Source organism: Anabrus simplex, chromosome 4 (assembly GCF_040414725.1).
Source record: "Anabrus simplex isolate iqAnaSimp1 chromosome 4, ASM4041472v1, whole genome shotgun sequence".
NCBI classification, from domain to species: Eukaryota; Metazoa; Arthropoda; class Insecta; order Orthoptera; family Tettigoniidae; genus Anabrus; species Anabrus simplex.
Window position 1 is genome coordinate 319,407,480 of NC_090268.1, and position 14,963 is coordinate 319,422,442.

Here is a 14,963-nt window from a genome sequence, read left to right on the forward strand (position 1 = left end):
AATAGACTGCACAGCTATTCGTCGAGATACTACGGATTTAAGGATAATGAGAGTTTAGATTCCACATAAATGATCGGATATTGTAATCATTGTAATGACGAGTGATGACAATCATGATGTCGTGATAATAATAATAATAAATATTGCAGATAAAGGATTGGACCGCCTTAATTAAATGAGCGTTGATAAAGATGTTAAACGGGAATCTAAAGGAGAATATGCAACCGATATAATAATAATAATAATAATAATAATGTAAGGACGATGTTAAATCATCGCGGTCAGTTTAATAATAATTGTCATAATAATAACAGTAATGATGCCGTTGGTTGATCAGTGAAATAATTATAATTGCGACCGATATCTTAATATATTTTGGCGGAAGTGACCGGTTCATTAATAATAATAATAACCTCTTGAGTGACGTGAATAATAATAATAATATCTGGAGTCACCTATTCATTAATAATAATAATAATAATAATAATAATAATAATTTCAATGATGATAATTTCGGGGATGAATGAATATTCTGACGAATAGTGAATTAATTAATTGGTGACAACATCCCTCTATTCGTATGTTTCAATAATAAGAATGATAAATATTATAGTCATTTGTTACCTCGTTATCGTACGATTTCCGCACGGTATTTCCCACCGCTTCTCGTTATCTAATCTGTGGCAGTAGTCTACTGAGGCTACTTTGTAACATTTCAGATCAGGTGTAAATAAAATATAAATGCTAATTCAGTGGTGTGGCATCAGCTGGACATCGTAAGATAGGAACTGTCCGTGTAATCCATTTTTCGTAATTCACGAGAAACATTACCCAGTCCGAGTACCGGTCTCGGAAAAATGTATATAGCCGGAGTACATCATCTTAGTTAAATCGAGAAGCCGACCGTAACATGCGTTATGCTCGGGCTCCCGATAAAAGGAAGCTATATCCTTGAACAACGGTTCGATTCAAATGGAATCGACCCATAAGTTATACTCCAATTGTAATTTCTTTCAGAAGCAACCCAGCAAGATATTGATACCACTTGCGATATAGCAAGTGATTTGTTTATGTAACATGTGTGGAAATTTAAATATCATTGCCAAATGTATCAAAGTTTCGTACGTCAGATGGCGTAATAAACTGCTCCTTCTGGCAATTATTTCAAAGGAAACCATTCTCATAATCTTTTCATTGTAGTTAGATGGTACCCTTTTAAAAGTTAACAGTCACTTCCTAGTCCTATCATGGAGTCCTTAAATTCAAGTTTACAATCGAGCCTTCCCCATTTTTAATTTTAACTTGCTCCGTTCATTCCCGTGTTCATTGATGCCGCTATATTTATATTTGATGACTTAAATAATGAACCGACACCCCTGAGATAAATGCTAGTCTGGGACTCGGGAGGTGGACGGGTGCAATATATAAGAATAAAAGTGGGAAAACTTGGTAAAGATATTAAATTTTTCATAGACCATGCGGAGGCTATTTCAGAGGAGCAGGATCCCCTGATCAGCTGTGATCACATGACACCAGAGAGAGATGCTGCTGAAGCTGATGCCAAACAAGATGAAGAAGATACAGTGCAGGTGGCAAGTATTCCATTGACAAATGATGTACTTGCTGCTCTAGTCGTGTTGGCCTCTGCGATAAGTGCAAGTGATGCTGGCAAAGCAACAGTTAGGGTTATGGACTGTATGGAACAGTTTGTTGCTGATGTTTACCAAAAAAAAAAGAGAGACTGAAGTAAACTTCATCCATTCTTGTTTTGAAAGGCAACAAGCATAATGTGTGACCAAAAATATACTGGATCATTAAACATTTATAGTTTTTTTTTTAGGTACTGTACAAAGGTGTTTATTATTGTTCATATTTATGGTTAATGTATGTCTTTTTTTAGTTTTTCTTGTGTGCTTTGTTGTGCCATGTGTTTCTAATTAGACAGTTGTGTTGGCTCACTTGTACAAGTACTTTTATTTATTGAACTTGCCAAAAGGGGAAATGAATACAGTAGAAGAAGAATGGAAAATTTTTAAAGATACTTTGGTGGCTGAAGCTAAAGACCTGTGTGGAGTAACAGGATCGACCATGAAAGAAAAAGACACACCTTGGTAGAATGACAGAGTCAGATTTGCTACAAAAGAGAGAAATTGGGCAAAAAAGATGCTAGACAAAGAAAAGCAGAGAGATGCACAAGATCCAGGTGGCCAAGAAATGACTAAACTACAGGAACTCTACAGGGCAAAAAAAACATACAGCTAAGAGGATAGTAAGAGAAGATAAAGAGAAAAAAATGGAATGAGTTTGTGGAAAAGTTGGAAGAGGACAGCAGAGGAAACAAGAAACTTATTTACAGAGTAATTAAAACCAAGCGAAATAACCTAGAAGACATCAAGGTAATAGAGCAGGACAATGGATCAGTAGGACAAGAGGAAGATGGAAACAGGAGAGAATTGAAGACCTTCTTTGACAAGCTCCTGAATGGAGAGGCATCAAATGTAATTCAAAACAGAGAAGAATCTGGAAAAATTGAAGAGCCCAATAAAAATATGGAGCCACCAATCACATGGCTGGAGATAGAGAAGAGCCTTAAAAGTATGAAGAAAGGGAAAGCTGCAGGAATAGGTGAGTTACGTGTGGACATCTTGAGAACAGAAGGAACCCCAGCAATCCAATGGCTACAGTCATTGGACAACGAACTAGGAATTTCCAAAAATTCTTATATTTTTTAACTTTATTTCAATTTGTACAATATATTTACAATGCTTTTACCATGTTTCGTAAGTTTACAACTAATGCACTTATTTTCACATCATTTGGGACAGTAGTACTTGGCAGTGTTGGCTACTGAATGCATGATTCGAAGCAGTGTATCAATTCATTCAAGTGTCCGAGTGAATCGATTCACAGGAACGGCAAGCTCACGGCACACGATTCAGCTTACTCCCAGCGGACAGTGCTGAGTGGCGCACTCACTGGACGTTGACGGGGAGCCGAGCTTCGGCTGCAGCGAGACAGTGAATCATGGAACATCGAAAGAATCGTGAACGAGCGCGGCTCAGTGAGACACAAGATACACACGGCTCCTTATCGGCTCACTGGACACGCGGAGAGCCGAGCTTCCTCTGCAGCGAGACATACAGTGAGCCATGGCACACCGAAAGAATCGTGAACGAGCACGGCTCAGTGAGACACAAGATACACGGCTCCTTATCGGCACACTGGACAGTTGGACACTGGCGGAGAGCCGAGCTTCCGCTGCAGCGAGACATACAGTAAGCCATGGTACAGTACACTGAAAGAATCGTATGCTATAATGGATTCTCAAGTTCAGCTCATTTGAAAATAATACCCATTTGCATTCACTGTCCTCTTCTTACAGGGTGTTTTAAATAGATGGTTTTATTTGCAGTGTTAAAAAGGTAGTCAAAACATAATTCTGAAGTAGCTAGTAAGTAGGTAGGCTATTAGGTTATACTATTTGTTAGTTTAATGAATCTTAGTATTATAACTTGGTTGACATTTGACAATTAAACTCTACTATGAGTCATGCTCATGACCACTCAAAAGTACCTGTTTTATATTGGGAAGAACGGCTCAGTATTCTCTCAGTTCATATGTCACATCGTTGCACAAGACCAATCATATGTGGACAGACACAGTAACTTAACCGACAGTATGTTGAATCAGAAAACCAGCGGGCTACTGTACATCTCGGATAGCCTATACAAAATATGACGATTTAAAAAATCCTCAGCTGATAGAAAAATACCTATTTTCAAAAATGACTGAGCGAGTTGTCATGCGGTTAGTATCACGTAGCTATGCGCTTGCGTTCGGGGGATGGTGGGTTCGAATCCCACCGTCGGCAGCCGTTAAGATGGTTTTCCATAGTTTCTTCATTTTCACACCAGGAAATGCTGGGACTGTATCTTAATTCAGGCCATGGCTGCTACCTTCCTAATCCTAACCTTTCCCACCCTGCCTCGCCGGAAACCTTCGATGTATTAGAGTGACTAGCATTTTTTTTTTTCTAAGAAAGGAGTTCATGGTATGAAGACTAGATGACAGCTGCGAGCACTGTATGCTGTTGATGCTGTCTTACCAGCACATACTACACAGATGCAGTAGGAGTGGTGACTAATGTGCCGTGAATCGGATCACTGTATCGATTCAGTAACGTGAACGGAATCAAATGAATCGATTCAGTAAAATGAATCGAATGTCCCATCACTAGTACTTGGTAGTACCATGTTTAGTTTTAATAACAGCCATAACAGGTCTTGACATACTTTCAAAACTCTGTGCCACCATTTCAGTAATAGCCGCATCATGTTGCCATACTCACTGCAGATGCTGTTTTAATTCAGGAATATTAGTGCACATGGACTATTGACCTTATTTTTCATAATATTCCATATCCCTTCTATGGGGTTCAGGTCTGGGCTGTTCCCTGGCCAGTCCAACACTTTGATTCCTACCTGCTGCAGATGAATCATGACAAATTTTGAAGTATGGCAGGGTGCCCCATCCTGCATGGAAATTCCATCATTTTCTGGATACCACTCATTTATTTGAGGAACTAGACAAGTATCCAGGACATATTTGTATTGTTCGTTCCTCATAGTACCCTCAACAAAATACAACGGCCCATGCCATGGACAGATATCACCCTCCATACCGTAACTTTACCGGGGTATTTAACAGTTTCCTTAATGCACTCGGACATCAACTGCTCTCCAGGACGTCTCCACACGTGCTGCTGACGATCTTGAATAATTTCTACTGTCCACTCAACCGAGAAGCAAACCTACAACAAGGAAACGTATGGAGTAAAAAGTATAAAAAATTCAGTAACTCGAATTATTTTTGAAATTTGATAAAATTTTGATAAAGCCGGCAACAGAGTGTGGTCAATGGACTGAATTAATTCATAAAACAATAGAGAAAATGAACTTACCTTTGACCAGTCGCTTGCAGTCCAACCCTTATGCCTCAGTGCCCAAGATAAACGCTTTCTCATCATGGTTGGTGATAACTTTGGCTTTTTTGTCGGACGGTGAGATCGTAAACCAGACTCGTGAAGTCGCCTTCGAACTGTCTTTGTGCTTAAATTACAACCTGCATCACTCAAAGTATCTTTAATGTTCTTAACAGTAGTCTTTCGGTTACACAAAGCAAGATTCTTAAGCATTTGATCCTGCCTTGGCGTGGTCTTTCTCAGTCCTGTACAGTTTTTCCACTTTGTTGATGTAACTGGTTCACCTAAGTCCACCTTTCTTTTAATTCTTCCAACACTTTATGGAGAAACATTACATTTCCTGGCAATTTCACATGATTATGAGATTTAACATTTCAACATAACCTCAATTTCCTTTTTCTTCCTTGACTCATGTCTCCTCTTTTACCCATTGTTATTTTTTCCTTATAAATCTCAAGAGTAACAATAAACTAATATGTATATTCACTTGGAAAACTCTGACAATTGCTGACCCACCTAATTAAGTTCAAAAAAGCAACTTCCTTTATCAATATTCTGAAAAAAACTAAGAGGCACAAAACTGGACACACTTTCTCAATGGCAGCACTTACACCATCTACCTGGAAAACTTAGAACTCTAAGACCTCTAGCGGTGGAGAATTGAGTTACTAACACATTCAAGCCAAAAGAAGAGGCTCACATTCATTTCCACTCAGACAAATAACCTAAGTGAGTAAAAAGTTGCTAAAAACTAAAGAAACCGAAAACAAATTTAAAATTCCTAATTCGTTGTCCAGGCCCTGTATATAGACTCTTAAATGTAGTATGGCAGCAAAATACCATCCCAGAATACTGGAAGAAAGGTATAATTGTACCTATATTCAAGAAAGGCAGCAGACAGAAATGTACCAACTACCGTGGCATCACTACTCTCTCATGGACTAAAACTTCTGAAAAAAATTATAGAGGATAGATTACGAGAAATTATAAAATCACTTTTAGAAGAGGAAGAATATGGCTTTAGGCCTGGAAGATCAACAACAGATCTTACATTTGCTGTCAGGATGCTAATGCAGTGTTCTCCCTAGAAATTTTCATCAGCCAGGTGGCAGGAATGGGTAGCTGGGCGGTGAATACTACGAAAAAAATGAATAAGATATTTCAATGTATTCCCCTCAGGGCATTAACAATAATAATATGGCCTCAGCTACTTTGTGCAAATATTTTAATTTGATGCCATCTGACTGCTTGCTCCTCAATTTCGACGTTCCGTTTTACTCTCGGCCTACTAGATGGCAGAGTAAACCGAATCTCTCTTGGGTGTCTAAGGCTGAGTTTTAGTATATGTTGTCGGGTAAGCACCAACACCGATGCTGACATCTTACGACATGGAGTGTCACCCTTCAAAAATCCGACTACCTCTCCCGGGTTCAAACCCGCTATCTCTACCACTGATCCACAGAGGGAATAGGAGACAGGTAGACAATTTTAGTGTTATTATCACGAATAAGATGTTCTAGTGTTCTACTGCTCATTTGTAATCAAATACCAGGGCTTACCAGACGGGTTTGTGACGTCATGAGGAATCGAGTGATATCGTGCGATTCTACGCTAATCCAGGCACCGCTCGTGCATGACACTACGTTATAGTTGAGCTAAACATTTCAACTCTGATGTAACTGATGCAATTATGCTAACAATAATGTAGATTTATCATTTAAATAACCCGTTTTACAGTATTTATATTTTAATTTGGCGCACGCAGTGATTCAAATATGTATTAATATTACATAACTACTGTACATGTATCTAGGTTATGTTAGCCGGGCGGTCTCTAAAAACAGCAGGGCGGTGCGCCCACTAAAATGGTCCAGTGGAGAACACTGCCAATGGAAAAACATTGGGAAAAACAGAAACCTTTAAATCTACTGTTCCTTGACACCGAAAAGGCATACCAAGGGAGCTTATTTGGGAGTGCCTGAGAAAGCTCAAAGTTCTAGACAGTCTAATTTCAAAATTTAAGGTGCTTTATGAGAAAACCGGAAGCTGTGTACAAGTTGGTTCTGGACTGTCAGACTGGTTTGAGACAAAAAGGGGAGTACAACAAGGTGCTTTGTTGCACCTATTATTTATTATTATGTAATTATGTAATGGATACCATATTAAAGGCGCTAAAAGAAAAGGGGCAACAAGACTTAAAAGCATGTGCATTTGCAGATGATGTAGTAATTTGGGGTTACTCAGAGAAAGATGTTGAAGAGAGACTGCAAGGCTGGAGTCAGGAGTTTGAGAGATATGAATTAAACATCAAGGTACAGAAGGGTGACAATCAGCCAGAAATCATGCTAAATGACACTAAGCTGGACAGTGTCACAGAATTTAAGTACTTGGGTAGTATAATGTCCAAGGAAAACTTAGCTAAATATGAAGTAAACAGTCGAATCAGCAAAGCAATACATTTTTACCTCCAAGTAAGACAGCTACTATGGGATAAACAAGTACCTCTCAAAACCAAGATGACACTATAAATCATACTACACCCCTATCCTCACATACAGCCTGGAATCCGCTACATTAACAAGAAAGGACAACTCGATACTCCAAGCAGCAGAAATGAAGTTCCTACGCACAATGATCCAGAAGACCAGGAGGGATACAGGAATGAAAAAGAAGACATAGGACTAGAAGACTCCTTACTCCAGAAGATCCAAAAGGCAAGACTGAAGTGGTTTGGTCATGTGAAAAGAATTAGTGCCAATAGGTCTGTAAGAAAGGAGTATGAAAGAAACCAGTGGGCAGACGTAGAGAAAAATGGACAGACTTAGTGAAGAAGGATGTGGAGGAGAGAGGTTAGGATTGTGAATGGAGAATGGTTCATGGACCGAACAAGATGGAAGGGGTTTGTATACCACACCTGGGAAACTGGAGTTGGTCAATGATGATGACATATTTTGCTTCATGCACAGATTTCTCCTTGTCTTTGAATCATGTGGCTTTTCTTTCTGGTGTGAGGTTATGTTTGTTGGTGCATAGCATTATCTTCTGAATTATCCAAGTGCAGTGTTTGAGTAAATGCACGTTTTTGGATACATTTCAGAATACTTTTTTTCCCCCACAACAATTGGAAAGGTTTAAACTGTGAATCAGAATGATTGCATGCATTCATGGGTCTTAGAATTTTTGTGATGTGGCAATGCTTTGCATTTCAGAAGTATAAGTTGGTGGCACTTAACCCGGCAACGCCGTGCGGTACCGTATAGTACCGGTGCGCCTTACTTCTGATTTTCTCATACTGATCCTTACTCGCGCCATAAATCTGGCAACTTCGCTGTACATTGTCAAGGAGATACTCTCTACAATACCTAAAATCAACAAAAGGTTTTATTAGAGTATTTGTTTGCTGCAACAACTGCTTGTAATTTGAGATCGTGTCGAGAGGAATAAAAATGACTGCCCGTCTAAAGTAAGTTGCTTTACTTTGTTTATAAATATTGACAATGCGATTTTGTATCATGTGGTTTATTGTCTTGAAATATAAGTCCATGAATTGAAATAACAAGCAATTGGTCAGCATTCCTGTGTTAGCTGTTATGACATAAATTATTCCGTTGGTACCGTATGGTACCGCACGGCGCTTACCATGCCTCTCTGTTTACTTTCTCCTCCTTACTTCTAAGGGTAACAATTCATACTCTAGTTGCAAATAATGATTTATGTGTGTCATAAAACTCTATAATTGTAGATTTTACTTTTAAAAATTAAACGGCATGACATACTGAACCACTGGAATCTAAGGTATTATCTGAGGAAGATGAAGGGGGTCTCGCAGATAACCTTACGGGAGGTCAATCACGGGCACCAGCAGAAATAGTGCTAAAGCAACAAATTCCGCACAGGAGTAGATAATCCATGTCCGATAATGATTCATGGCCCGGAAAGAGAGCGAAATCATCACCCCATCCACCAGGTACCTGGATGGCGTATGGCCCACTTTCACTCCAATTCCATAGTGCGAAATTTTCCACTTTTCGATATATGATGCCGACCGAAATATTTGAGGGTTTTCATTACGATGAAATTATGAATTTCTTCTGCTCAGAAGTCAACAACTACCGGTATATGCTTTTTACAAACGAAAAATAACCCCGAAGAAATGAAAATATTCATCGGCATTTTCTTTCTAAGTGGCTATGTGAAAGTACCACGATCAGAAAAGGGTAGGTGCAAAATATTTATTACGACATATATATTTGGGTGGTATTTTAAGGTAAATAAATGCAGTTGTTTACACTTCTAAGTGTATCTGACACCTTGAGATTCAATGGCGTACATCAATATATCGCTCCGACAAACCAAAGCCGGAGCTGTGCGGCGAACGAATGCGAATTCCGCGGCCGCACAGAATGCGTCACGTGTAGTGTGGGCGTTTGTGTAAACAGCATTTTGCCATTCTAAACTAGTGAAGAGTGGAAATAGGTGACTAAATAAGAAAAGCTGAAGTAATATTACTCGTATTTCCTAAAGATATGTCACGTCTGAGCTAATGTTATATTTCGGAATTCCCAAAGGGATATCACAAATAAACCTATAAACACCGTTTCTTCTTTTGTTTATTGCTCAGTAATTTGTAAGTGATATTCTGTAACAATATTAAGCATTCAGTTTCATGGTATTCTAAAGAGATAACAATTTTTATGTTCCAACCAAAAGCTATGTCAAGCGCCGTGCGGTACCGTACGGTACCAGGCCCTCATTTAAAAACCAACGATTCAATTTTTAGAAAAATGACTTTTAAATGTTCTCTGATATGTGAATGCTGGGAATATTAAATAAAAATTTAAAAAACTAAAATTGAAAACTCCGGCGTTCCCGGGTTAATTCAAAATCATGTAAGTCTAAGTCCGATTTTTGCGTCCCAACAACTTTGAATTAAGGAGGTTTTACTGAATATTGATGTCAATTTCTAGGTTATTTTACTCTGGTGTTAAACCAACAATCTGTTAGTCTTAATTCTGTTGTATTCGTTTTACTTTTATTCACTTTGAATGTATGTGTGTGTATGTATCAGATGTATGAATTTATTGCTTTTCAGACCTATGGGACTCCAGTTCAACAGCAGCAACAACAGACAAATCCATCTCAACCTCAGAGTGGCTATCCTAGTCCTAGTCAGTCTTCTGGGTATGGGGCCCCTCCTTCTACACAACCTCAGAATTATGGAGGTCCTCCACCATCTCAGCAACCAAACTATGGTCCTCCTCCAACAACTACTTCAGTGGGGAGTGGAGCAGCATATGGGGGTCCTACTCCTTCACAGCAACAGGGCAGCTATGGAAGTGGCCCTGCTGGACCTAATCCACAAGGTAGTTACGGCCCACCTCCTCCTGGGCAGTCTCCTTCTCAGCAAGCAGGCTATCCGCCTCCAAACTCTGGAGGTCCACAGCAAGGAAATTATGGTCCAAGCGCAGGACAGACGGCATATGGTACTTCAGGTTCCCAGACCAGCTATGGCTCAGTCTCCCAGTCATCTACACAGACTGGTCAGGGTGGCAGCTATAGTGGCACAAGCGGTGTGAGTAGTGGCGGTAATAGCGGAGGTCCTGGTGGTAATTCCTATCAAACCCAGAGTCAACCCCAGCAACAACCACAACAGCAGCAACAGCAGCAGCCACCACCATCACAGTCTGGCTATGGGAGCAGTAATTCTCAGTCTAGTAGTTATGTACCTCCTACTACTCAGTCCCAGAGTCAGCAGTCATCGTCTCAGCAAACACCTGCTGGTTATGGGAACCAGCCTAGTCCTGGGGGATATGGTCCATCCTCAGCTTCATCTCCTCCATTTACTGGCCCCCCACAGACATCTTATTCTCAGACTGGTGGAGCTACAACTATGGCTCCTTCTGCTTCAACTCAAACATATCCTCAAGGACCAGGTAGCACCCCTTCTCAAAGCTATCCACCCTCCACTCAGGCCAGTGCATATCCTCCATCACAACAGCAACAAACATCCACTCCATCTCAGGCTGGATTTCAGCCACCACAGACTCAAACTGGAGGACCTCAGGGCCCTCCCCCATCTTCCAATCAATCTCAACAACCTGGAACTTATGGCCATCCTCCTCCTCAGTCTCATCCTGCTACAACTCAGACATATGTTCCTCCTCAGGGAGGTCCGCAAGGACAACCTCAGAGCTACCCTCCACAGCATGGCTATTCTGCTCATTCCCAACAAGGGTACGGTCCTCAGTCATATCCTCCTCCACCTAGCCAAGGAGGTTACCCTCAGTATCCACGACCCCCAGGGTCTCAGATGCCACCTCCAGGTCCCCAAGGTCCTCCTCCTCAGGGCCAGTATGGAAGTTATGATCAAAGCAGGTTTCCAGGATATCAGCCACCTCCTCAGTAACTGAATAATATATCTTGCTAAAGATGAGATTTTTTCTCAGCCTACTCGGCTATTCTTACAACGATTTAAAATGTTGGTCTACATAATATTCATGGTTGTGGGACTCGAGGAAGTGTTTAGATAATAAGAAAAAATTGCTACCTACAGTATTTTTTGGTTTTATTTGTTTCAGATACTTTCAGCCCTAATTGTAAATGACAGCATATACTTGTATTTCTCTTTATAATTGTGATTTGAATTATAGAAATGAGTTTTCTGTTAAATAGTACTACTCAAGGTCTTCAAGTTGTACTGTATTTGTCCGAATCCAAGACGACCCTGAATGCAAGACGGCCCCCACTTTTTCCTTCAAAGAAAATTAACTCAAGCTTAGAAAGTGCATTGTGAAATCATAATTTTGTTTATATCAAATTTCAAACTTAATTTGAGGAAAAAACACACACAAGTATCATGTAAATCCTACTCACTTCCCTAATCATTTTAATTAGAGGTATCCGATACTGCCTTTGAAAGTTCAGGAATTCCTCTTTGCAAGCCCGCATTCGTATCACATCTTGTGTTATGGCCTCAATTTCATGTTCAACTTCTTTAAAGCATCCTTGTTGCGGGCCACTGAATGCAATTTTTGTACAGTATGTATTTCTTTAGGTATCATTATCTTCACACTAACACCATATTTTCTTATGGCTGCACAATTATTATTAATTTCCGCATGGTTAATAACCAGTAATGCCGGGCTGAGTGACTCAGAAGGTTAAGGCGCTGGCCTCCTAACCCCAACTTGGCAGGTTCGATCCTGTCTCAGTGCGGTGGTATTTGAAGGTACTCATATACGTCAGCCTCATGTCAGATTACTGGCATGTAAAATGGTTCCTGCAGGACTAAATTCTGGCGCCCATGCGTCTCCAAGTTAGTGAGATGTAAAGCAGATAATATTATTATTATTATTATTATTAACTATAACTTAAAATTGTCATAATAATACCAACGAGAATCCATTGAAAATTTGCTGGCAATACCCGTTCCACGTGTGTCTATAATACGACGATCCATCATGAGACATTCCTCCTGTCTATAAAACCGGTAATTTTACTAAGCGTCAGGTACCATAGACGCGTACCACAGGATAGCCGTGACCTTTCTAAGAATTGTTTTGACGCCTTTCTGCGGATTTGAAAAGCTTATTGTAGAGGGTATTTTCCGAGAACTAGTGACGTTACATAGAGGCACTAAACAACCAGCTGCCGTGGTGGGGTGAAGGGAAGCAGCGTGGTAGCTGATAGTGGTGTTCGTTACTGTTAGGACGTAGGTTATGATTTTCATTTCCATGTTGACGTATAACTAGTATAATAGAGTTTCAGGAATGTTCCCTCAAACTCTATTATATTACTGTTAGATCGCGAATGCAAGACAACCCTTGATCATTTACATGAAATTCTGAGGAAAAAACATCTTGGATTCGGAGAAAAACAGTAATTTACAAAGATTACTCCATGGACTTGACTAGTGATAGCTGTGTTGGATATTACTACTCTTATTATTTCATCTGTGTGACCACATGAGATCTTTCTCAGTGGAGATTTTGCTAAGTCGGTGTGCTTTCTGTTGAATAGAAAAGAACCGCTTCTTGTAATTCGTATTACAGATCAAGTTCATAAACAGGTTCAACCCCGATTACAGTTTTTTATTTTATTTTTATGGATGTAAAATGGGAATATTCACTATAAATAAGTTAGAGATGAAGGATATACAATTTGCTTAAAATGCCTTTTTCTTCCTCACTGATAATTAAAATACCACTACTGACGGTGTTTGACTGGGCTGATAGAACAAAAGGGATAATGACCTTGATGTCATTGCCGCTTAAAATAAACCATCTGTTAATCCTTGAGGGTACAAAAGTGAAAGTAATTTCTGTTGTGAATAGTGTAGTATTAAATTCTTCAGTTGAATATTTCTACTGTTCATATTAATTATAATACCACAAATTTATTACCTGCTTCAGCACTTGATATTTTCTTATATATTTCAGTGGGTGTAAACCAGAGATTTTGTAACACCTGAAAAAGTTGGACTTAATGGTTATCACAATATGATGTTATCATTCAGAGATATTGTACAGTAACTGTAATTTGGTGCTAGGAAGCATTTCAGTCTTTTTGTTTGCCAGACAGTTTGTCCAGCATTTACAGTTCCAGTGACTGTTACAAAGGATGTATAACATGTTTTATGTTTAGCCCCAACTGTGATACAAACCTTGTACTAGTCACTCTGCTGCTATTCCTGTGGTTAGTGGTTAAGCTTGCCCTGTCAGATTTGTGTAGTCACATACCATATTATATCCATTGTGCAAGACTGTTCATTCTAAGTTACAGTATTAGATAATTGTTATTAGTTACGAATTTTGAATGTATTGTAATCTCTCAGAAAGCATAAATTATTTCTTTGTATTTCATGAAGAAGTAAAAGGCTCGTTGTCTAGCATATTGCATCACAGTACCTTTGTTGATTTCTAATTGCGTAGACACAGAGGATAAAAATCATCACCCACACTTTTCTCCCTTTTCTAGTGGGCCTGAAGATAGAATTCATATTCAATATATACAGTGGAACCGCGATTCTCAGTTTTTGGAGGGACCATGGGAAAAAAAAACGGAAAACACAGGAAACGGAAAATCCGGGAACGAATTAAAACAACAATTTGGCTAAATATTGCAAAAACGAAATGCGTATGATTATAATATTACAAACTCTCCTAAACAAAACCAGACTACAGCCCCAATGGGCATTCGCATATCAAGCGACCGCTGCTCAGTCCGAAGGCCTGCAGATTATGAGGTGGCGCTTGGTCAGTGTAACGAATCCTCTCGGCCGTTATTCCTTGGCTCTCTAGACCGGGGTTGCCATTTTGCCATTAAATAACTCCTCAATTAAAGGTAATCAGACAGGTTTAGTGGATCTGGAACCAGCCCTCATATCCAAGTAAAAATGCCTGGCCTAGGTGGGAATCGAACCCGGGCCCTCCAGGTGAGAGGCAGGCAAGTTAGACCGTGGGCCAGCTTCAAACATTAATTACCGGTATGCGAGTTAAAAATCTCGATACTGCACCATTCCTGCATCCAGGGCGGGTCACGAAGAAATCCAGACTAGCATACTCTCAGGGTTAATTGACTGTCATAGTTTTTTTTTTAAACGTGAATTCCGGGAGAGATGCGAAAGCCTTCTTAATGGACAATTCATTTGCCGATATTAATGATGGACGTCTCCATCCTACAAATCAGTCTCATCAAGAAATAATTCCTATTTTACCTTAATTCTAAAAATCTGAAATGCTTAAACTAGATGATGAATATGAATACCAATATATCTTAATCATAATTATTTATTCATATTCTAAGAAAAATAAGAAAAGAAAATGTAATTCAAAGAAAAGTATCATCTCATTTAAAAATTCATCAATTCAGTTTCATCGTGTTAATTGAAATATAATAAGGGGCCGATGACCTTCGATGTTAGGCCCCTTAAAACAACAAGCATCATCATCTTCAGAAATATAATAATTATGTACAATAAAAA

The 14,963-nt window shown here is 39.4% G+C and overlaps 1 protein-coding gene across 1 annotated transcript in view; it reads left to right on the top strand.

Moving 5' to 3' along the window:
* The window catches only part of LOC136871934 (protein SSXT), a 79,679-nt gene extending 66,336 nt beyond the window's left edge, over positions 1 to 13,343 (top strand). Inside the window, exon 6 of the mRNA XM_067145674.2 lies at positions 10,074 to 13,343. Within this exon, the coding sequence (XP_067001775.2) occupies positions 10,074 to 11,387 (1,314 nt within the window). The 3' untranslated portion in view covers positions 11,388 to 13,343. The remainder of the gene's footprint in view (positions 1 to 10,073) is intronic.
* The last annotated feature ends 1,620 nt before the right edge of the window (positions 13,344 to 14,963 follow it).